The following is a 25,271-nucleotide window of genomic DNA, read 5'->3' on the forward strand; positions in this document are numbered from 1 at the left end:
ACACAAAGTACAAAGGGTTGAAATGGAACAACCGGCGCTGATGGAAGAAATATTGAAGACTCTGAAGACAATTGCTGCACAGCGAGTAAATACAACAGGCAGATGTTTCAACTGTAGAAAAGCGGGTCACTTTGCCCGAAATTGCAAGATAAAAGTAAACCCATCAAAATGGAAACAACCAACAGAACACCGAAAGAGGATTCACCACAAAAATGCGGATGCATTATCGCGTCGCCCTTGTCCACTGGAACGTAAACATTGCTCCAAATCAGAGGGAAAAGAAGGTATAATCGACGTGCGACCACTGAATATAGAACCTGAAGATGATTGGACTCCTCACCGCATCAGAATCAATCAGCTGGAGGACCCTGATCTTGCAAAGCTGATAATAGCCAAAGAAAATGGGGTACGACCACCAAAGGAACAAATAAGTAGCGAGAGTCCAACGGCAAAAGCATATTGGGCCCAATGGAACAGCATAAACCTCGTTAATGGATACCTTCATCGTACCTGGGAAAGCGAAGATGGCAAACATTCTCGTCTGCTGATCATAGTACCGAAGTCCATGATCCCAAAAGTATTGAAAGAATATCACAATGGACCTAGTGGAGGGCACCTTGGAATAACAAAAACTATAGAGAAGATTAAACAACGTTTCTATTGGATCGGTTGTCGAGATTCCATAGCAGAATGGATAAGTAATTGCGTAGAGTGCATGGCAGCTAAAGGTCCTAAAGCCAAAAGTCGCGGTAGGCTACAACAGTACAACGTGGGATCACCATTTGAACGAGTCGCAATGGATATTGCAGGTCCGTTCCCAACCAGTACGGCCGGAAACAAATATCTACTGGTTGTCATGGACTATTTCAGTAAATGGCCAGAAGTATATGCCTTACCAAACCAAGAAGCGAAGACAGTAGCCGAAGCGTTTGTAGAAAATTGGATAACAAGGTTCGGAGTGCCCGTCGAATTACACTCAGATCAAGGCAGGAATTTCGAATCTTCCATTTTCCAAGAAGTCTGTACATTATTGGGCATCCACAAGACACGGACAACAGCGTTACATCCACAATCAGATGGAATGGTGGAGAGATTCAACCGAACGCTCGAAGAACATCTGCGGAAAATCGTTGATAAAGATCAACGGAATTGGGACAAGTGCATCCAGATGTTCCTGCTGGCGTATCGTTCAGCGAAGCACGAGACAACTGGTTACACGCCAGCAAAGATTATTTTCGGATCTGATCTGCGACTCCCTGCTGATCTTAAGTTTGGAACGAATCCTACAGCTGTAAGAAATGATGGAGATTATTGTTCTGCCTTAAAGGAAGAAATGAATGAATTGCACCTAATGGTAAGACAGCATACGCATCTGATGAGCAATAAGATGAAGGACCGGTTCGATCAAGCGGCAAATTCAAAAGGTTTTGAAGAAGGTGATCTGGTCCTGTTGTACAATCCACTTCGAAAGAAAGGCTTGTCCCCGAAACTGCAGACAGCCTGGGAAGGACCCTATATGGTGATGAAACGACTTAATGACGTGGTATACCGCATACAAAGAAATGGAAAAGCACGATGTAAAATGAAAGTAGTACATTTGGAGAGGCTCGCCCCATTTGGTTCAAGAGGATTTGTGCCTAATCGGGACGATTAGGCTTTAGTGGAGGGCAGTGTTACAAAAGTAGTATTAAGTTATATTTGTATTACTATATGCATCCCTGATTATGAACAATAGCTGTAGGTATATGGAATAGCATTTGTCTTGTTGTAGACATCTGGCGCCACGGCTGTCTGCTCGTCGAAACAATAGACATCTGGCGCCGCACTGTCTGCTTGTCTAGGTAAACAATTGCTGAGTCTGGCGCCGCGACTGTCTGCTTGCGTCTGGCGCCGTATAGCCGTATGTTCTGGTAATTTCCAGACGCGATATTCTAGAAGGACACGTCGGCATCAGCGAGAAGTGCGTGGCTATATAAGCCGTGGCAGCGCCAACGTAATCAATCAGTGCTAAGAGTAAACTGCTATAGTGTAGACGAGTTGTGAAATAAAGAGTTGTTGAATTAAATTAAACAGTGTTGATTTTATTTGTCAATCCAGAGATACGAACCTAACAAAGTAAATTAGCAAGCAGTAAATTCGTAACAATATGTTTAGATGAAACTCCTGTTGATATGTTCTCCTCTAAGTAGTGTCGTGAGTAGTAGCTATTACAGCATAACCCATTATAAACCTTTTGTAATATCCTGAAAGTTCAAGAAATGATCTCAGTTTTTTTAGGGTTTTTGGGCATGGATAGCTGGCTATGGCTGCTATCTTTGTCGGGTTTGTTTCTATTCCTTTAACTGAGACAACAAATCCTAAAAATTGTACTTTATTTTTAAAAAACTCGCATTTGTCTAGTTGACATTTAATATTCGCTGCATTTAGAGTTTTGAATATAAGGTTGAGATTTTTATATTGAGTTCTTTCATCTTGGCTAAAGACGGTAATAGCGTCAATATAAATTTAACAAATATTACTTATGTAATCACTAAGTATGTATATGTATCATCAAGGGCACGTTGGAATATGGAGTGGGCATTTTTTAACCCAAAGGGGAGTCTAGTGAATTCATAGTTTCCGTTATTCACTAAGAAGCTGTTTCTCTATATATCTAGCTGACCCCGCACCCGTTGTCCTGCGTGAAATTATGTATTTTGAAATGAAAAGAAAGCTAAATTTTTAATTTCATTTTTTTTTTTTTTTGTTTTTTTTTTCCAATGGAACTCAGCTTTATAAACAACATTTTTTGGTTTCTGTTCAGGTGTACAGAAAAGATGGTTTTCCAACTCGTGAGCACACCACGGCCGTGTGAAAAACATAGAATTTCCAAATTTGTGCCTCACACTGTGCGACTATCTTTAGGTCCTGTTGATTGACATCTCAAATGCAATTTTCACTGGAAAAGGAATACGTTTGAACTTAAATGAGAAATCGTTAGACCTCAAAGGAATTCGTAGAATCAAGCATTCTCCCCCTTGTATTCGATAGGTGCGTAGGGTTATATTACACCATTTCGGCGCATGAAGATTGCGAAACATAAATGATGTTCGGTTCCTGTAAGTAATACCCTTATTAGTTTGGATACTTTTGTCAATATCCATGGGTTCTGATCAAAAAATTATTAGATTGTCTGGGATTCATAGTCAGGTTTTGTTATTATTCTTAATTGGCGTAGACACCGCTTACGCGATTATAGCCGAGTTAACAACCGCGCGCCAGTCGTTTCTTCTTTTCGCTACGTAGCGCCAATTGGATATTCCAAGCGAAGCCAGGTCCTTCTCCACTTGGTCCTTCCAACGAAGTGGAGGTCTTCCTCTTCCTCTGCTTCCCACGACGGGTGCTGTTTCGAAAACTTTCAGAGCTGGGGTGTTTTCGTCCATCCGGACAACATGACCTAGCCAGCGTAGCCGCTGTCTTTTAATTCGCTGAACTATGTCAATGACGTCGTATATCTCGTACAGCTCATCGTTCCATCGAATGCGATATTCGCCGTGGCCAACGCGCAAAGAACCATTAATCTTTCGCAGAACTTTTCCCTCGAAAACTCGCAACGTCGACTCATCCGAGTTTGGCTTTTGTTCCTCGAGAGAGGACTTTACTTTTCAATTGCCAACTCAGTCCGAAGTAGCACCTGTTGGCAAGAGTTATCCTGCGTTGGATTCCCAGGCTGACGTTGTTGGTGGTGTTAATACTGGTTCCAAGATAGACGAAATTATCTACAACTTCAAAGTTATGACTGTCAACAGTGACGTGGGTGCCAAGTCGCGAGTGCGACGACTGTTTGTTTGATGACAGAAGATATTTCGTCTTGCCCTCGTTCACTGCCAGACCCATTTGTTTTGCTTCCTTGTCCAGTCTGGAGAAAGCAGAACTAACGGCGCGAATGTTGAGGCCGATGATATCAATATCATCGGCATACACCAGCAGTTCTACACTCTTATAAAAGATTGTACCTGCTCGATTAAGTTCTGCAGCTCGAACTATTTTCTCCAGAAGCAGGTTGAAAAAGTCGCACGAAAGGGAGTCGCCTTCTCTGAAACCTCGTTTGCTATAGAACGGCTCGGAGAGGTCCTTCCCGATTCCGACGGAGCTTTTGGTTTTGTTCAACGTCTGCTTACACAGCCGTATTTGTTTTGCGGGGATACCAAGACATCGCGGCATAAAGGCAGCTCCTTTTCGTGCTGTCGAAAGCAGCTTTGAAATCGACGAATAGGTGGTGAGTGTCGATTATCCTTTCACGGATCTTTTCCAAGATTTAGCGCCTGGTGAATATCTGGTCGGTTGTTGATTTACCAGGTGTGAAGCCGCACTGATTCCAATCAGTTTGTTGGCGGTGGGCTTTAGTCTTTCACACAATACGTTCGATAGAATCTTATATGCGATGTTAGGGAGGCTAATCCCACGGTAGTTGGCGCAGATTGTGGGGTCTCCTTTTTTATGGATTGGGCATAGCACACTTAAATTCCAATCGTTGGGCATGCTTTCGTCCGACCATATTTTACAAAGGAGCTGATGCTTGCTCCTTATCAGTTCTTCGCCGCCGTGTTTGGATAGCTCGGCCAGCAATCCGTCGGCCCCTGCCGCTTTGTTGTTCTTCAGGCGGGTGATTGCTATTCGAACTTCTTCGTGGTCGGGTAATGGAACGTCTGCCTCATCGTCATCGATTGGGGAATCGGGTTCGCCTTCTCTCGGCGTTGTGCGTTCACTGTCATTCAGCAGGCTGGAGAAGTGTTCCCTCCATAATTTAAGTATGCTCTGAGCATCGGTGACTAGATCACCTTTGGGGGTTTTACAAGAGTATGCTCCGGTCTTGAAACCTTCTGTAAGCCGCCGCATTTTTTCGTAGAATTTTCGAGCATTACCCCTGTCGGCCAGCTTATCAAGCTCTTCGTACTCACGCATTTCGGCCTCTTTCTTTTTCTGTCTGCAAATGCGTCTCGCTTCCCTCTTCAACTCTCGGTATCTATCCCATCCCGCACGTGTTGTGGTCGATCGTAACGTTGCGAGCTAGGCAGCCAGTTTTCTCTCCGCTGCGACACGGCACTCCTCGTCGTACCAGCTGGTCTTTTGCACTTTGCGAAAACCAATGGTTTCGATTGCAGCTGTACGTAAGGAGTTTGAAATGCCGTCCCACAGTTCCCTTATACCGAGTTGTTGACGAGTGCTCTCAGAGAGCAGGAGTACAAGCCGAGTAGAAAATCGTTCGGCTGTCTGTTTTGATTGTAGCTTCTCGACGTCGAACCTTCCTTGTGTTTGTTGGCGTGCGTTTTTTGCTGCACAGAGGCGGGTGCGAATCTTGCCTGCAACAATATAGTGGTCCGAGTCGATGTTAGGACCTCGGAGTGCATGCACATCTAACACACTGGAGACGTGTCTTCCGTCTATCACAACATGATCGATCTGGTTGGTAGTTTTTCGATCCGGAGACAGCCAGGTAGCTTGATGAATTTTCTTATGCTGGAATCTAGTACTACAGATAACCATATTTCGGGCCCCGGCGAAGTCGATCAGCCTCAACCCATTTGGGGATGTTTCCTCGTGGAGGCTGTATTTACCGACCGTAGTGCCAAAGATACCTTCTTTGCCCACCCTGGCGTTAAAGTCGCCAAGTACGATTTTGACATCGTGGCGGGGCATCTCTCATAAGTGCGCTCCAAGCACTCATAAAAGGCATCTTTGGTCACATCGTCCTTCTCCTCCGTCGGGGCGTGGGCGCAAATCAGCGATATGTTGAAGAACCTCGCTTTGATGCGGATTGTGGCTAGACGTTCATTCACCGGAGTGAATGATAGTACTCGGCGACGGAGTCTCTCTCCCACCACAAATCCCACACCAAACTTGCGCTCCTTTATATGGGCACTGTAGTAAATGTCACAAGGACCTACTCGTCTCTGTCCTTGTACCGTCCATCGCATTTCTTGGACGGCGGTGATGTCAGCCTTTATTTTCCCGAGGACATCAACCAGCTGGGCAGCGGCACCTTCCTAATTAACTGACCTCACATTGCAGGTGCATTCCCTCAAATCATAGTCCTTTATTCGTTTGCCATGGTCGTCATCAAAAGGGGGGTCTCTCATCCGAGGTTGATTGCTACTTTTCATTGGGTTTTTTTTTTACGTGGCGGGTCCCAAACCTTCACTTTAGCAAACGGATGTTCTTAGGCTACCCAGAGGATACTTGGTCAAATACCGAAAGTCGTAAGCTGCTTGAGTCATATGTAAAAGAATCGTTTCTGCCCACTCCCAAGTAAATGGCTATCAGAGAACTTTCCCCAGTTGCGTGAACTTCTACACATGACTCCATCCTCCATAGTTGGGTTTTGCAGTAAGCTAATTCTAGGTGGAAAGAATGATCTAGCCTGATAATGTAAATGGTTGTGGGTCGGAACTTAGCGTGGTACTAACATTGGTCTATTGGGTTGATTTCTGAATGTGTTTTGTTAATTGAAGTAATTGTTTTAACTTAATTGAAGTATTCTAACTTCCTCGAAGTTGTTATTAATTCGCTTTATTAATTACGATCATTACTTTTATTAAAAAATAAACGTGGTTTTATCCTTCCACCCTGGAATTGGGTTAAGTTTTACTGCTTTCGCGTAAAGATTTTCTTCCTGCTATGGATCCTGTAGCTTATAAACATGTAGAGCAGTGTTTCCCAAAGTGGGCGATAACGCCCCCTTGTGGGCGCTGCAGGTGTCAAGGGGGGGCGGTAAGAGACCCAGAAAGAAAATGGGGGCGTTGCGTAGAGGTCTAGGGGGTTATTTGTAATTTTATTAAGGATAAAGATCCTTTTTTTACAAATGTATTTCTCGGAAAAATAAGAATTCATATTTTTGAACTACTATATAATAATTGTGCTTAAGCATTCCTATATAAACAATGTAATATTTATTTTATATTCATTTTTTGTTTTGCGCGCAATATATGAGCATTACTTACGCCTCCTTTACACTACTCGTGAAGTTAAACGTATTTCTCAAAGCAAAACAATGTCGGAAGTAAAAAAGAAGAGACGGCAATACTGTGCGGAATACATTAAATTCGGATTCATTGAAAATCCCACAAACCCATACTCGCCTTTGTGTCTTCTATGTCTAAAAACAAATTCGAATGAAGCAATGAAGTCTTCAAGACTGCTAGATCAGATAAGAGAGACAAGAATGTAGCATATTCTCAAGACCTAGAGAAGAAGCATAATACTCAGCCAAGTGTAGCAAAACTATTTTCGGCGGCTGCTAAGCAAGATGACGACGGACTTCGAGCTTCGTACAATATCTGATTGTTAATTAATAAAGTATTAACTACCGTGCTTCATAAACCGGCCGCAGATATTATCCGAAAAAATCCTTTGAGTAATAATTCTGTGCAAAGACGAATTCATGAAATGGCTGAAAACATTGAAGAATCATTGTGCAAATCACATGCCAATTCTCAATTCAGTTCGATGAGTCCACTTTGCCAACTAATGAAGCATTGTTGTTGTCTTACGTGAGGTTTATTAAAGATGAGAAAATATGTGAAGAACTATTATTTGCTAGAAATTTAGAGACCGATACAAAAGGCGAAACCATATTAAATATATTGTAAAAGTTTTGCGATGAGAAAGAGATTCCTTTGAAAAATATTATTTCAATTGTTACGGATGGCGCTCCGGCTATGATAGGGTGCCATAAAGACTTAATAGCGCACTTAAAAAATAAAATTCCAGATGTCCTTGGTGTACATTCCGTTATTCATAGACAACATTTAGTTGCTAGAAACTTAAGTGAAATACTATTTCAATCACTGCAATATGTCATCAAAGCAGTCAATAAAATCCGGAACAGCTCTCTGAATGATAGATTATTTCAACAGCTTTGTGTTACTAATGACGAGGATTTCAATCGTTTGTTATTTCATACTGAAGTTCGTTGGCTATCAAGAGGCAATTTTCTGACTCGAATATACAACCTGTTTGACTCTGTTATAGAGTTCTTGGAAACTAAAGATACAGAATTTCAAAACAAGCTCATAACATCAAAGAATGATAAAGCTTACATGACAGACCTGTATAAATTGTTCAACGATATGAATCTAAAACTGCAAGGCGATAAACTAAATTTAATTACAACAAAAAATGTCGTTGCTGCTTTCGCAGCCAAACTGCTTCCACACAAAAAGAATCTGGGCAGACGTGAGTTTCAATATGTGAGTCACAATATTCCGAATTTATCAGTATAATGCAGTAACGACGAATTGTTTGCCTACTGCCAACATTTGGAAAACCTTCACATTGACTTCACCGAACGATCCCAGGACATTTTGAACTTGGAAATACCAGACTAGGTGTTGGATCCGTTTTCAAATGTCAACACAGCAATGTCAGCTGGAAGAAGAACTTATAGAATTGACAACAAACGAAGAAATAAAAATCAAGTTCAAAAATGGTTACCAAGAATTTTGGCTACAAAAAACATCAAAAATAATCATTCTTATTGGCAGGTGGAGCCCGTAAGAGTTAACTTGAGACCTATGCGCCGTTGTATGTTACCTACTGCGTTCAGGTTTCAAGTTGCTGGTTATAGTAAAAGTTTCGTTTAGAATTCTCCGTTAATATACATATATAGGTCACAATAATTAATTTGAAGCTATAGTGGTTTTTAAATAGGTGAAAATATGGGGGCGCTAAAAAAAATATTTATTCTCAAAGTGGGCGGTAGACAAAATAAGTTTGGGAACCACTGATGTAGAGGATGTCCTGCTAGATTATCTGACAAGACTGCAATCCACCGATTGTCCAACGAATTTAAAATGTTCATTAAACGATTTCGTTGGTCTTTGCTCGGGCGCCAGTAAAGTTTTAGAAATTATGTTTTCCTATATTCAATGTTAGCGGCGTCGGAATTATTGGCGGCAGAGATTAGCGGATACCGAATGGTCAGCAGAATTTACAATTTCTACATTATTGAAATCGATCGATTTTGATAGTTGAAGCGGATTTTTGTTTTAACAAATTTCTTTATGTTGCTGAACTTTAATAATGTGGCAATTAATTGTAATATATTGTTACAATGAATATTGTTATGTGGAAATAAATATTTTTTGTGTTAGCATATTATATACTCGTATATAAATTATACTTGTATATATAAATTAATCATTTTATTTTATATTAGAAATGTTTAATCCAAAATAATACTCCTCTGCATTACTCCCACAAATTACATAAAGTAATAGAGGCGTAATGTAGACTTCACGCAACAGAACAGAAGGAGAACATAGCAGCGAAACACAAGCGAACACGGAAAAAGAAAAAACTAAGTGAAATTTACTATTCTACAATGTTTTTAATTAAAACAAACACAAGTGAATACAGTGATACATTCAAGTGGACAAACACAGGAAAACCCACTGTTTGAAATTATATATCAAACTGTTTGATTTGTAAGATCAAACGAAACTCAATAAGAATCTTTAAATTCTTACCGCTGGTGGGGGAAAAATAAAGACCTTTAATCGAGCTGAGAATATTTCATTCTAGTTTTATTTATAAATTTGGAAACCTTATATACTATTTTAAAATTCTAACTTATCTAATTAAATATATATATATTTACAGCACACCACTTGGGGTTGTTTTTAACTATACAATACAATACATGTGTGTGTGTGTGTGCTGTCATAGAAGTATAATTTATATTGCTTGATTTGGGTTGTTTTCAAGTGCACATGTGCATTTCTAATCAATTGTCCAAACCTAAGTAAATATGTATGTTTATTAGATATTTCTTGAGTGCATGCGTGTCACATATTAATGCATGCGTGCCTCATATATGTTTGTATGCTGCATATCAATGCATACATTTTTATGTGTTTATTTTATGTACGTATGTTTATGTATATGTGTATGTATGTTCAATATATTTGAACATAGATATCTATTACTAGTGGACTGTATGATTACAATAGCTTATCTTATTTAACATTGAAATATATAAAAAAGACTTAAATGTAATATTGTTGTCCGTGCTTTGGCAGCAACGAACATGTTCAATTTTGAACATTCTCCCGGGCGGCAAAAGTGACTGCTGGGAACGTGATTGCAGCTTGTAGTCGTCGCTTGGTTTTCAATCGATAGTAAATGAAGATTGCTACTAGCACGCCGACTATAAAGAATAGCAATGATATGTGTCCGGTAACATGATGTACTTTTATTTCTTTTAATTTTATGTTTTCTTTCTTGAGTTGCTTCACTATGTCTTGTAATTCTTTGATGTCTTTTAAACTTGTAGTTATGGTTTCTGGTGGAGCAATTACTTGAGGCATAGGTACTTCATTTATTTCCATTATTGGTTGATTCACAGGTGCCTCAATTAACTTTTGCGTGTGATATTGTTGTGGAGCTGCTAGAATAATTCCTTTGTAACGTCCAGTACATCCTTCTCCTAATACCATTATTCCTTTCGATGGTATGTTGAAAAATTCCTTGAATTTGTTGCATTCTACATCTATAGTTCCATTTGAAAATATGTTATAAAGCCAACTATTACCACTTTGAAGCTTTATCCAAAAGCTAGTCCAATGACCCTTTTTGAAAAGACAGTTCTTTGTTGGCATGCCACGTAGTACCGAGATTTCGCATGACTGGTCTGAGGATGGTTTCCATGGCCAGCTTCCTTTACATGTGTAATGGTTCTCCAGACTCGTATCACATTTATCCAATTCTGTTTGTTGCATTATATTGTATGCATCTAAACCGAAATTGTAAATTAGATAGCTTCCTCTAATAATTGGTATCATCATTTCTTCATTATGTTGAAACGGAATTGGAATTACTCTATATAATGTTGACGTCTCACGTGCGAATAATGGAATGGTTGTTTTGATCACTACCTTATTATTCATTATGGTTCCTTTTCCTCTCATAAGATTATAAACATTTTTTAGTATTTCACTTGTTTGGGCTCCTAAAAGTGTCAACTTTGGTGATAACTCATTTTTAATTTTGTATATTTCTTCGCGCATTTGAGATGGTCGTAAAAGTTGTGGATTTAGATGTCCATGGTTAATGTCAATTAACAGATTGATGATTGTCGATTGTATATTTTCATATTCTGTCAACGTCATACTGAGTTGTGTTACCATCATTTGATAAATTAATGCCATCCTTTCGGCGTTGAGATTTTTTATTAATTCTGAGTAGAATAAATTCAATTGTCCATTCATCTTTACGAAAGTTTCTCGCACTTCTTCTTCCGATTTCTTCATAATGTTCAACGATGAATCAATCACAGACGTTTGCTTCTGAATCAATTGTTTTAAATTCTTTTCGTTGTCTAATAAATTAGTTAGGTCTTTCTCTAACTCCTTTCGATCATCTGCATCCATCGTTCCAAAAAGAATGTGATGAATAGTTCCTACAAATTCAAAAGGTGCTCGACGTGTCCTTTTTGGTTGTAGTAAGAGGTCATTATTCATCTCTAACGCCTTGAACCGTTTTTCTAGTGCTGAATTCATTATTTCACAGCTTGATTCGAAGTTGGTGAGGAGATGACACTGTTTTTTCAGTCTCCCGATGTTGTAATACACCACCAATTCCATGTTGTAATACACCACCAAATTCCACGTAGACATCTCTATATCGATTATACCAATTTTTTCGAGATATATTGCGCTTTTGTTTGGTATCTCATTGATTTGAATATCACTACTAGTCATTGTTGCTATTGCTGTTTGCATCAATAAAAACATGCAAGTTACTATTGAAATAGTGTTTATTCTTCTGCTTCTAGATGTTTTTCTCTTTTCTCGTTCGACACTTTTCTCCTCTTCTTCAGAGTAAAGTGGACATATTTTATTGATAGGCCTTTTCACTGTGCTATCTTGCGTCTTAATGGTTACAACTCTCACCATTCCATCAGATCCTTTATGCCTTTCAGTAATTTTTCCCATCGGCCATTTAGCTGGATGAGAAGTCTCGTTTCTTATCAATACAATTTGTCCTTCTTTGATGTTGTTCATCGGTTGCTTCCATTTATACCTTTGCTGTAATGTATGTAGATATTCCTCTTTCCAGATCTTCCAAAATTGGCATTTCATTTTTTGAAGAAGATTCCATCTATCTAATGACGAAAGATTTCTTTCTTGAGATGGTTCTGGCGCACTCAATAAAGGTCTTCCAATTAAGAAATGCCCTGGAGTAAGTATACCGTCGTTTTCATAATCTTCTCCAGTTGTATAAAGTGGGCGTGAATTTAAACCGGCTTCAATTTGTGTTAACAGTGTAGTTAACTCTTCATATGTGAGAGTGTTATCTCCTATGATACGCTTAAGATGATGTTTCATAGATTTAACACCTGCTTCCCAGATTCCTCCGAAATGAGGACTTGCCGGCGGAATAAAGTGCCACTTAATGCCTTCTTTTTCCATTATTGGTGCAATAACTCTGTTATTGGTAATAGCTAGTTTTAAATCTTTGTCCAAAGATTTTGCTGCTCCAACAAAGTTTGTACCATTATCTGAATATATATTGGTACTTTTTCCTCTTCTTGCAAAGAAACGCCGCAACGCAGCTAAAAAAGCTTCCGTGGATAAATCGCTTACGGCTTCAAGATGAATTGCTTTTGTCGTCATGCAAACAAAGACAGCAATATATCCTTTGTATGATTTTTGGCCTCTACCTTTTGAGCAGCGTATTTGAAGCGGTCCTGTATAATCCACTCCGACATTATTAAATGGATGGTTGGGTATAACTCGATATGGTGGTAAATTTCCCATTAGTTGTGTCATCACTTCTTGGTTATATCGAGCACAACGTACAGACTTCCTCACATACTGTTTTAGTTGACTCCTTATACGAATGATCCAGTATTCATTTCTGATGTGTGTTCTCATTAATTCAATGCCACCATGTAATGTTGTTTTGTGTGCTTCCTGGATGATTAACTTTGATAAATCACAATTTGTCAGTATGATTGGATGTTTAGTGTTATAAGCGATTTCAGAATTTTGCAGTCTTCCTCCTACTCTTAAAATGCCATCTTCATCAACGAAAGGATATAATGTTGATAATTTGTTTTTTCTATCCAACACCTTGCCGTTTCTTAATTGTCGTATTTCATCATAAAAATCAAAATTTTGTTGTATTTTAATTACTTTTTTCTTTGCCAATTGCAGCTCGTCTACTGTTAAATAATCTGTTGTTATCGTTTTTCTTCGAAGTTTATTTGTGAATCGCATCACGTATGCCATCACTCTAATTAGTTTTCCAAGGTCTGAAAATTTTTGTAGTATTGAGAAAAAGCCTTTCTTTTCCGTTATTGTGGTTGTAGTAACTATTTTTTCTTCTACTCTTTCCGGCCAATGATCTGTATTTAATTGAAGCCATGATGGTCCTTGCCACCATAAACTGTGTTGTAGTAATTTTTCAGGTGATGTCCCTCTTGATGCAATATCTGCTGGATTTTCACTTGATTTCACATACTTCCATTCAGCTTCTGGAATCATCTCATTTATATCGTTTACCCTGGTGCGTACAAACTTCTCTTTGTTGTTTTTGTTTTGAATCCATGCCAATGTAACCATCGAATCACTCCATGCATAAATTTTACACTGTAAGTTCAATGTCTTCTTGACTCTTTTTAATATATTAGCCAATAGATGTGCACCGCAAAGTTCCAATTTGGGTATTGTTTTCCTATTTTTAATAGGGTTTACTTTGCTTTTGGCAAGCAACAGTGTTACTTGCTGCCCCACTTTTGCATAAATTACTGCTGCATATGCTTTGTCAGATGCGTCTCCAAACGCATGCAATTCCAAACTAGTGGTATTATTTGTACCGATCCAGCGTGGAATAGTTATTTTATCTAATATATCTAATTGTTTAGCGAATTTCAGCCATTCTTCTTCTAACTCTTTATTTAACGACTCATCCCAAGATCCACCTGTAGACCAAAGTTTTTGCATGAAACATCTACCAACAATTGTTACTGGTGCAAGCCAACCAAGCGGATCAAATATTTTTGCCAATTGTGATAGTATTGTTCGTTTTGTAATTTTTTCCTCCTGTTGAGCTGCTACTTTAAATTTAAATAGGTCACGTTTTGGTTCCCATTGTAACCCCAAGGTTTTCACTGAATCCGTTTCTTCGATTTGAATAATTTCATTATCTTCCCTTGTAAGATTATCAATTATTTCGGAACTATTTGATAACCATTTTCTTAAATGAAATCCTGCACTCTGTAAAGCTTGTATCAATTTCTCTCGTAATTCTTTACATTCCTGAATAGTATGACCGCCTGTCATGAGATCGTCCATATAAAAATCGTTATTAATGACGTCATGCACGTTTTTATTGTCTTTACAGTAAATGTTACCAATCTCTTGTAACGTTCTCACTGCTAAAAATGGTGCTGCTGTACCATATGTCACTGTTGAAAGTTTGAATTCCTTTATTTTCTCTTGAGGATTTTCTCTCCATAGAATATACTGATATTCCTGATCTTCCTCTCTGACTTTTATTTGCCGATACATCTTTTCGACATCAGCAGTCATTACATAACGCCACATACGCCACTTTACAATGATATCTACAATATCTTTCTGTAATCTTGGCCCGATTAGCATTACGTCATTCAAACTGTGACCATTTGTAGTTTTTGCCGATGCGTCAAAGACCACTCTTAGTTTTGTTGTGGTGCTTTCTTTTTTAATTACAGCTTGATGGGGCAAGTAATATTTACCTTGACCTATCTTTTCAACTTCCTTCATATGTCCCATCTTTTGATATTCCCGCATGAACTCTGTGTAGTCGTCTTTTAGATCTTTTCTTGCTTCAAATTTCCTGTCCATACTCATTAACCGTGCGACTGCTGTCTTCCTAGATTCTCCAAGCTTTTTCTCCTTTTTAAACGGAATGGCTACTATAAATCTGCCATCTGTTGAATCACGTGTTGTCGTTTTAATAAAATTTTGTTCACATATGGTATCTTCTGGAGTAGGCTCCTCTTCACCCTTTTCCATTTCCCAGAATCTTTCTAAATCATCCAGTTTAAAGGTTGTCATAGCTGCTACTATTTCATTGCTTCTGGATCTTTCAATATTACCAGACACAATCCAACCCAGCATTGTGGCTTGTCCTAGTAATCCATCAGCTTTAATTATACCTTTTTTCATTATTTTTGGGTACAAATCAGCTCCAATTACTACATCAATGCGACTTGGTTTGTTGAAATTTGGATCCGCTAGTAGTTTATTCTTCCATATATACGCCTTCTTTTCAAATTTTTTTATTGGAAGTGCTTTATGTAGTTTAGATAACACCAAAGCTTCGGTTTCTGCTAGAAACTTGCTATTAAATCTGGGTTTTATTTCGAGTCGTACTTTATGTCGTGAAACTTCCACGCATTCCGCTGAGACGCCGCTTATTTCGGTGGTTACCTTTATTTTCGGTAACCCTAACATTTGAACTCCTTCCTCAGAAATTAGAGTTTTCTGAGAACCACTATCAATTAAGGCTCTTAATTCCAATTCTCCTTTTGGCGTTATCACTTTTATTATTGCTGTTGCTAAAAATGTGTCTTCTCCTTTCTGTTTAGCCATATTTGATGATATTTTTTGACTTGGTTTGTCTTCATGTAGCAAGGTATTGTGTGATTTGTCGCATACCATACATTTCCAAGTCCTGAAACAACTTTTCGTTGTGTGTTGTCCTAAGCATCTAAAGCATAATTGATTTTTGCGCACTACTTCTAATCGCCGTTCGACATTTAATTTTTGGAATTTATCGCATCGAAGTATGTCATGCCCTTGCATTTGGCAACTTTTACAACTTTGACGAAAACTTGTCTTTCCTAATGATTTATTTGTTTCGGTTGCGGAATTGTAAAATTTGTTTTGTTGTTGTGAGTTTTCTCCTCGAGATAAATATCTTTGTGACTCTTGCATGGAATTCTGAGTACTATACTAATGTTCCAGAAATGAAATTACTTCTGACAAATCTTGTATATCAGTCGGCTTACGAACGGTATTTTCGTATTCTCGAAGTAATTGTTTCGAAAACTTTCTTAACACTAGCTGTGCTAAAACATCCTCTAATGATCCTTTACTCCTTATTATACTGATGCATTCATTTGTTACATCTAAAAATTTTTTCATTTTATATGCTGACTCATCCGTCAGTTGTGGTATTTCTACCAGCCTCTCGATATTGTCGTTAAATTGTTTACGTGTGTTATCAAATCTGCGTCTCAGTAACTCCCAAGCAGTGTTGTAATTTGCACCTGATCCCGTTATCAGGTGACTAACCATTAATTTAGCATCTCCTTGAATACAAGATTTCAAATAGCTCATCTTTTTGGAGTCACTTATGTCCTTATTATTATGGACATACTCCTCGAAGAGCTCCTTAAATGGTTGCCATTCTCGGAATTCGCCTGAGAATTTTGGCAATTCTATTTTTGGTAATTCCAATTTTTCCGTTTTTATTATGTCGATTTGCTTTTGTTTTCTTAATAACCGCAAAGTATCGCTGACTTCAAAGGAAAGATCTTCAAATTCGTACATATAAGATGGCTTATTGTACTTTATCGACAATTCGTCGATATCTTTCTCCATGCAGCTCCATAAATTCTTGAGACGTTCTTCGTATCTTTCAATTTCAGTTTCGTCTTTATTATTTATATTTATCCTTGCATCTGCAATTGTAGATTGAATTCTTTCCGATCTTCTTTCAATTGCATTCTCTATACAATCTATTATTTTATCTGTTGGGTTCATTGATCTTGCTCCTATTTCCATTTCTTGGGTTGCGCGTTCCATTTTGAGCTCCTCAGCTCTTCCATGTGCGGCTTCGCATTTCTGCCGCAATTTTTCGTACACATTTTTGGCGAAGTACTCATGATTCGGTGCTACTTTCCCTGCCAAGTTTACATGGTTGCTGTGGAATTCGCTCCATAGCACCTTAACATCCTCTAATTTATTTTGATCGCACCGTGCTGAAATTTCACTTTGCAGCACCATTTGGCGTTGCAACATGTCCGCAGTGTTCGACATTTTTAATTAATATTTTATTTATTAAACTGTTCTTATTCTTCAAAAAAAATCGTTGGAGGTGATTGTTTTGGTCGCCCGGTTGACCTTGCTGTGCCTCGATTCACAGCCGCTGAATATTTTTTTTGAATAACAGTTTTTTAACACAGCGTTTAGTTTCGTACTAAAACGGCTTATGTGATTATATAAATACGCGGGAATATGAACCCGTCTTACAATTTCTTTTCAATGCTTTATATATTTTTTTATTTTGCCTGTATTTTTATAAATAGCAGGGCTTTTTTTTTAACTTGGCTGAGCTCTTTTTTTTAGACTCGAAGGACCAAATGTTTGAAATTATATATCAAACTGTTTGATTTGTAAGATCAAACGAAACTCAAATAAGAATCTTTAAATTCTTACCACTGGTGGGGGAAAAATAAAGACCTTTAATCGAGCTGAGAATATTTCATTCTAGTTTTATTTATAAGTTTGGAAACCTTATATACTATTTTAAAATTCTAACTTATCTAATTAAATATATATATATTTACAGCACACCACTTGGGGTTGTTTTTAACTATACAATACAATACATGTGTGTGTGTGTGTGCTGTCATAGAAGTATAATTTATATTGCTTGGTTTGGGTTGTTTTCAAGTGCACATGTGCATTTCTAATCAATTGTCCAAACCTAAGTAAATATGTATGTATGTTTATTAGATATTTCTTGAGTGCATGCGTGTCACATATTAATGCATGCGTGCCTCATATATGTTTGTATGCTGCATATCAATGCATACATTTTTATGTGTTTATTTTATGTACGTATGTTTATGTATATGTGTATGTATGTTCAATATATTTGAACATAGATATCTATTACTAGTGGACTGTATGATTACAATAGCTTATCTTATTTAACATTGAAATATATAAAAAAGACTTAAATGTAATATTGTTGTCCGTGCTTTGGCAGCAACGAACATGTTCAATTTTGAACACCCACCAAGTCAGCACTTCCATCAAAAAACATCAACACAGTATATAAAGCAGCAGCAGGTTACAATCTATATATATAAAAATGAAATGGTGTATAGTTGTAACGCTAAAACTCGAAAACGGCTGAACCAAATGAAATACTTCCTTTGGGGGATTTGTTTGTTATTACCACGCGCAGGTTATGTTTTAAAATCAGAATAAAATATTAAGGGGGCGTGGCACCTCCCATACAAATTGAATTTTTCAAGTCGAAGGTAGGGTAGGAACATGAAAATTGGTACAGAGCTACAGGATAACAACACCACTCTCACCTATAAAACCGGGGGCTATCGAATAAGGGGGCGTGGTATGGTACCTCCCATACAAACTAAATTTTTTAAGCAGAATATCTGTGAAGGGAAGAAGGGTTCAAGGTAGGGACCTGAAAATTGGTATAGACCTATATGGTATCAAAAGCCTTCTTACACATAAAAGAAGGGATAATCGGAAAAGGGGGCGTGGCACCTCCCATACAAATTAAACTCTTCAAAAGTGTTTAAGGTAGGAACATGAAAATTGGTATAGAGCTATAGGAAACAACACCATTCTCACCCATAAAGCTTGGCGTTATCGAAAAAGGGGACGTGGTACCTCCCTTACAATCTTTAATTATTTTGGTTGTTAATCCACCATATATTTATCTCATTTTCCACCTAGCACGACATTTTGGTTGTTTTTGCTGCAGCGGTTATATGGTAATTTTGGTTGTGTTACGTGCTATTTTTGGTTTATGGAAATGGCAGTTTTATGAAACAAACACAAATTAAATTAAACGTCAATTTTGCTTTGCAATCGAACACGCAAAATTTAGAGGGCAATAAAAATGCGCCTTGCTTTACTGATATATTGATATATTTTGTTTTAAAAAGTGAGTTATTTAGTGAAAGTGATTTAGCGTGTTGGCGAATACCGATTTATGTACATTGGAATTTATCATTCAATTGATCTGCTTCCTTAGTTTAATTCATTCATTTTTGGAGTTTTCAAAGGTAAGTTATTGGTCCGTAAAACCTTATATGAACTTTATGCAAATGAATGATCATTTCCAATTAGATATTTGTTACGATGTCAAGAATCAGTACGTATGGTAACACTTCTCGGAGTTCCCAGGCCGCAAGGAGAACACGAAATAGCAGAGCACGTCAAAGGGAAAGTGTTATTGAGAGGGTATCACCACGAAATAGACTGCTGGAGAGTAGCACGCACCAGTTAGAAGATGTCAACCAAACATACAATCAGCAAGAACGATTGAGAAGAAGGGAAGTGATGAAGTAAGATCACAACATGCGATTATTCGACGATAACAGCGGCAACATCTTTCTTTTGTGAACTTTGAACGGGCAGGTTTTCGATATGATCCAAACATTCAATATAGCGCATCTGTTTAAATCGGTCAGATGTCAGTAGTTTGTCAATATTTCAATGCAGTCAAATTTAAAAATGAACCGTTGCCAAAATTGCTTCCACCACCACAGCCATTGTTCCAGCTGCTTTACGGTGAATCTCCTCACTCGAGCCATTTCTTAAAGCAAATTGTAAATGAACAAAACTACAATCCAAAGTTTAAGGTATTTTTGCCAAATAATATTCGACAGAAACTACAGAGCTTTCCTCCAATTATACACGTTCATGGGCAAATGTTTCATCTCGCTGGATCGCTGTTGCCGCATCCAGATCAAGAACACAAATATCTCCAAATTTACTTTCTGGGAGATTCACATGATGAAGTAAATCGGCGTTGTGCTATCTTCAATACAACGAAAAGAAAAATAATCGAACAATTGCAGCAAATGTTATACTAACACAATGACCTCATTAAACTGTTTACGATTTCGTTGGAACGTATGCCAACAGATGATCATAGTATAATCATACAAGCGGACAAAAGACCAACAGGGTCACATGAAAGACAATATAATGCACCTACAGTTAGCGAAATATCAGTTGTTGTTGTTGGAGAAAATTTGCAGTCGCGTGATATTGTTATCAAACGTAGAAATCAAAACGCACTAAAACGGATAAGTGAGACACATCGGTCTTACGACGCAATGCAATATCCGCTCATGTTCTGCCGTAGAGAAGACGGATATCACTTAGGATATAAGATGATAAATCCGGTGAATGGTTAGTAAAAAAAAATTTTTGTTTGCTACTTCATATAGGTAATTTAAGCTTTTAGGTGTCGAGACAAATAAAAAAATCAGTTCAATGAAGTTTTACGCATATCGAATGATGATTCGCCAAAACTATGACAATCATTTACTGAGATATGGACGGTTATTTCAACAGTATGCAGTTGACATGTATGTTAAAGTTGAGACAGAACGACTTAATTACATGCAATACAATCAGTCGAAGTTGCGATCTGAAGAGTATATTCACTTAAGAGATGCAATGAATGGTGATTCGGATATTACAGATATTGGTCGACTCTATATTTTGCCATCGACATACATTGGCAGTCCTAGACACATGCATGAGTACTCCCAGGATGCGATGACTTACGTGCGCAATTATGGACGGCCGGATTTGTTTGTTACATTAACTTGCAATCCAAAATGGCCAGACATTACGAATCTATTGCATCCCGGTCAATCACCAAGCGATCGCCACAATGTTACAGCACGCGTGTTTAAACAAAAACTCAGATGTTTGATGGACTTTATTACGAAACAACATGTATATGGCACTGTTCGATGCTGAATGTACTCATTGGAGTGGCAGAAGAGAGGTTTGCCCCACGCACACATTCTTCTTTGGATGGTGGAGAAAATTACACCTGACCAAATTGATGACATCATTTCCGCCGAAATTCCTGATGTTGAAATAGATCCAGAGTTGCTCGAAGTGGTGATGGCCAATATGGTTCATGGGCTATGCGGAGAACACGATCCATCTTCGGTTTGTATGTCGGACAGTAAATGCAAAAAACGCTGTCCCCGTGCTTTTATTTCGGAAACTCAAACTGGAAACGACGGATACCCTCTCTATCGGCGTCGCTCACCTGCTGACAATGGCATAACATTCATCACTCAATTAAAAGGAAAGAATTTCGTGGTTGATAACACATGGATCGTTCCATATTCGCCAATTTTGTCTAAGGCATTCAAAACACATATAAATGTTGAGTATTGCAGTTCAATAAAATCAATTAAGTATGTTTGCAAATATGTCACCAAAGGAAGCGATATGGCGGTTATTGGCGTTGAACGAGATGAAATTAGCAAATTTCAAATGGGCAGATATGTGAACTGCAATGAAGCAATCTGGAGAATATTTTCATTTGCAATTCATGAACGCCATCCTACTGTTGTGCATCTGTCAGCTCATTTGGAGAATGGCCAGCGAGTTTATTTCAACGCAGAGAACATAGTACAGCGAACGGAAATACCACCAGCAACCACTTTAACAAGTTTCTTTGCAACTTGCGCCAGTGATCCGTTCGCGAGAACATTGCTTTACTCGGAGATGCCTCGGTATTATACATGGAATGCATCGTCTTTCCCCCGGCGCAACATAACCCTGGCGGTTCATTTTTAAATTTGACTGCAATGCAATATTGACAAACTACTGACATCTGACCGATTTGAACAGATGCGATATATTGAATGTTTGGATCATATCGAAAACCTGCCCGTTCAATGTTTACAAAAGAAAGATTTGTAAAAATTTTGTTAAAGTATACACAATGAAATTAGGAAAAATCGTTCATATTCTATTAAAACCAATACCGGTGTAATTTTTGAAATGAAAAAAATCTATTTTGGGCAGAACGAAGTTTGCCGGGTCAGCTAGTAATATAATAAAAATAAAAGGTGCGTGGAGTCCCTACGCGCGGAAGAAGTTATACTTCTTAGTGATATTCAGAAGCAAAATGCGAAACAATCGTACATACATACTTATGTATGTTATGTCGTTTGCGTATTTGTCTGTATGTTTGCGAAAGCAAATGTTCTACAAAAGCATATTTCTATACTTAAACAAAATTATTAGAACCATATTATGTTTCTTACATGCTTAGCCAAACCATAGTTAAGTCAGCGCAACCTAAGTGTCAGTGGTGGTGTTGGTGGTAAGCGCTTGGAAAGTCAAGATGCTAACACAGGTTCGAATCTCGACAGAATAAATTTTTAATTTTTTGCTTTTACATCGTATACTATACAAATAAATATTTTTCTTACTAATAGAAATTAAATTTATCACAGCAATGTATGTACATATACAGAAGAAAAATATTTATTTGTATAGTATACGATGTTAAAAGGCATACATCTTCTATCCTATCTTGTGTAGCTGCACATGCTCATATGAGTGTATGTATATGCATGTGCGCGTTCAGAAATTGAAATCATATTTTCATCACTTATCAATATACTTATTACATGTGCGCGCATTGACTTGCATGTTCATACATTCATATATACTTATATGTACATTAGGGTGTCCGTTATTTACCAAATTGATTATTTTTGACGAGACGCCCTTTAAACTTTTAGTTTTCCATCTAAAAAAAAATATCAGACCATAAAAAGCCCTTAATTTTCATAATAAACCTTGCCCCAAACACGATACATTTCCCATTGAAATTACATGGGATTTTGCCACTTTTTACAAATATTTTTTTTTCTCTGGAACTTTCTCGTTTATAGGAATAAAAAAGTCATATTCATACATTCATACATATATTTGCATACATTGTCAAAAAATAATGCACAAGCATACATATGCGTACACATATGAATATGTCACCATGAGAATTTTCAGAAATGAAAGACAGACGAAAGAAAAATAATGCACAAGCATACATACGCGTACTGTACTTATTGACTGCATTATTTTTGTGTAAAACCTTGGAATTTATTCATTAAAATCACCACTCAGAAGTCGTTTTATCCGTTGTAAGTGAGCGATTTACGAAGAAACATCATTTCTAATATGCCACAAGACAAAATTAGAAATGAAGTTCATAAACCTCTCAGCCTGGAAATCCAACGCAGGATTACTCTTGCCAACAGGTGCTACTTCGGACTGAGTAGGCAATTGAAAAGTAAAGTCCTCTCTCGACGAACAAAAACCAAACTCTATAAGTCGCTCATAATTCCCGTCCTGCTATATGGTGCAGAGGCTTGGACGATGACAACAACCGACGAGTCGACGTTGCGAGTTTTCGAGAGAAAAGTTCTGCGAAAGATTTATGGTCCTTTGCGCGTTGGCCACGGCGAATATCGCATTCGATGGAACAATGTGCGCTGTACGAGATATACGACGAAATTGACATAGTTCAGCCAGAGAACATAAAACATAGAGAAGGTGCAAATCGAAATCTGTATGAAGGTTCGATTGCGCGGCTAACAGAGCTGATAGAATCAGATCAAGGAATTTGCCGTGCTCGCTGCTATTTAGCAGAATTGAGCACGGGCAGTGACAGAAATATATGTAAAATGACTAAATATATGCGAGAATATATAAAGAGAACTGTTTTGAGAAAAAATATACAAAGTCACACAGAGAATGTAAAAAAGCATTCTCTGAGTGACATATGCATGCTTATTTTGTATTATAGAATACATGAATACATATCGACGCAGATTTTCGCAAGAAGCATCAGCAAGAAATTTATGATTTTTAGCTTTTGCCATCGTCGCGAAAAGACATTTGTTGGCAAAGGCATGCTCGGGGAGACGTTATGGCCTCTGTTTTTAAGAATGAAGCGCCTGCGCTTGTGGAATTTGCGCCTGCGTTCATGAATGAAATCGTTTTTGGTGTAAAATTGTTCTTCGCCAATTTGGCTGCCATATTGACTTGTGAAGATCACTTTTTTGTGGTGACATATTCATATGTGTACGCATATGTATGTTTGTATGCTTGTAGAGCATTTGCTTTCGCAAACATACAGACAAATGTGCAAACGACATAATATATGTATGGTTGCTTCGCATTTTGCTTCTACGCCGGTCAAATTTCTATACAAAAATCGGCTGAAATGTGTGAGAAAATAAAATGGACAACTAGGGCAAATAATTTTTAAAAAATTTATTGATATTTAAATATAAATGAAAATACATGTAAATTTTGCTTAAATTTATTAAAAAACTTATTTAAATATATTAATAAACTTATTTAAATTTATTGAAAAACTGAAAAGAAAAATAAAAAGAAAATTCATTTTATTAGAAAAATACACACATATATAAGGTTATTAAAAAATATAATTTTAGTAAAACACGATTTTCAGAATTTGTCTACCTTCAACCACAAATTCTCACACAACCTAATCAATAAAGATTAGGTATTTTTCACCAGCTTTTTCCAAAGCTTGGCTCGTGTACTACGTAACTACTACTAAAACTAACTACAATCTAACTACAACTAATACTAAAACTACTACTACAATCTATTTACAACTTAATTCTAGCCTGAAAGAAAAAAAAAAAGAACATTATTAGGTTTGAAGAAGCTGAAATGAGAGAAAAAAGAAGGAAAAAATGTGTTTTAGTTATTTGAATAATATACTTTGCATTTTATGTATTTCTTTTACCTTTTATCCAACGGAACTTACTCGAAAAATCAAATATGGCCTGCAATCTATCGTGCCAGTTTCTTTAATTTTTGTTGCTTATTATAGTACTTCGCCCTTACTTCATTTTTATAAAGCTCTTCCTGTTGGTATGCCAGCCATTTTGCATTCTTGAACAGTAAAACTGTAATCAAAAAATCCAAAAATTGGTGCCTATGTTCGAGGCAATCTCCTGCCTCGCTGTACCACTCTGGGTATTTCTGTTTCGTAATTGCAGTAATCTGGGCTAAAATCATAGATTTTATACCCACTCTGCAAGAATTTGCTGTAAAGAGCTCTTTATAACAGCTCATTTGGAGGCGGCTTATTTCAAAGACTCTATCGTCGGGATTAACCAGCCTTAGGTCATTGTCTCCTTTGTAATTTTTCGACCTTATAAGGGCTTCCGATGAGTCTTGTAATGATAAATCCTTCTTTTGCATTAATAAGGCACATTTCTCGCACTTTAGTCGACAAAAAACCTTTTGGTATATCGCATACCCAATATAATAACGACGAACCTGTTTTTCTGCTACTTTTTCTGTCTCAGCAAATTGCTCATCTGGAATACAAATTTGTTCCACGGCAAGTTGCTCAGACGGTTTTAAATTTTCTTTAAGGTCGTC

The 25,271-nt window shown here is 37.5% G+C and overlaps 2 protein-coding genes across 3 annotated transcripts in view; both read right to left on the minus strand.

Moving 5' to 3' along the window:
• Positions 1–15,965, minus strand: part of LOC125780259 (uncharacterized) — a 464,637-nt gene extending 448,672 nt beyond the window's left edge. For both annotated transcript variants that reach the window (XM_049462197.1, XM_049462195.1), the window contains exon 1: positions 9,778–15,965. In XM_049462197.1, the coding sequence (XP_049318154.1) occupies positions 10,071–15,965 (5,895 nt within the window). In that variant the 3' untranslated portion in view covers positions 9,778–10,070. The remainder of the gene's footprint in view (positions 1–9,777) is intronic.
• An 18-nt stretch (positions 15,966–15,983) lies between these two features.
• Positions 15,984–17,072, minus strand: LOC125777797 (uncharacterized). Its single transcript, XM_049453481.1, has one exon. It carries the CDS (start codon positions 17,070–17,072, stop codon positions 15,984–15,986), a length of 1,089 nt encoding a protein of 362 aa, XP_049309438.1.
• Positions 17,073–25,271: the final 8,199 nt, after the last annotated feature.

Source organism: Bactrocera dorsalis, chromosome 1 (genome assembly GCF_023373825.1).
Source record: "Bactrocera dorsalis isolate Fly_Bdor chromosome 1, ASM2337382v1, whole genome shotgun sequence".
NCBI lineage: Eukaryota > Metazoa > Arthropoda > Insecta > Diptera > Tephritidae > Bactrocera > Bactrocera dorsalis.

Bases quoted from the DNA above. Each gene is read 5' to 3' on its own strand.
- LOC125777797 (XM_049453481.1), bottom strand. From the start codon at position 17,072: ATGTCGAACACTGCGGACATGTTGCAACGCCAAATGGTGCTGCAAAGT.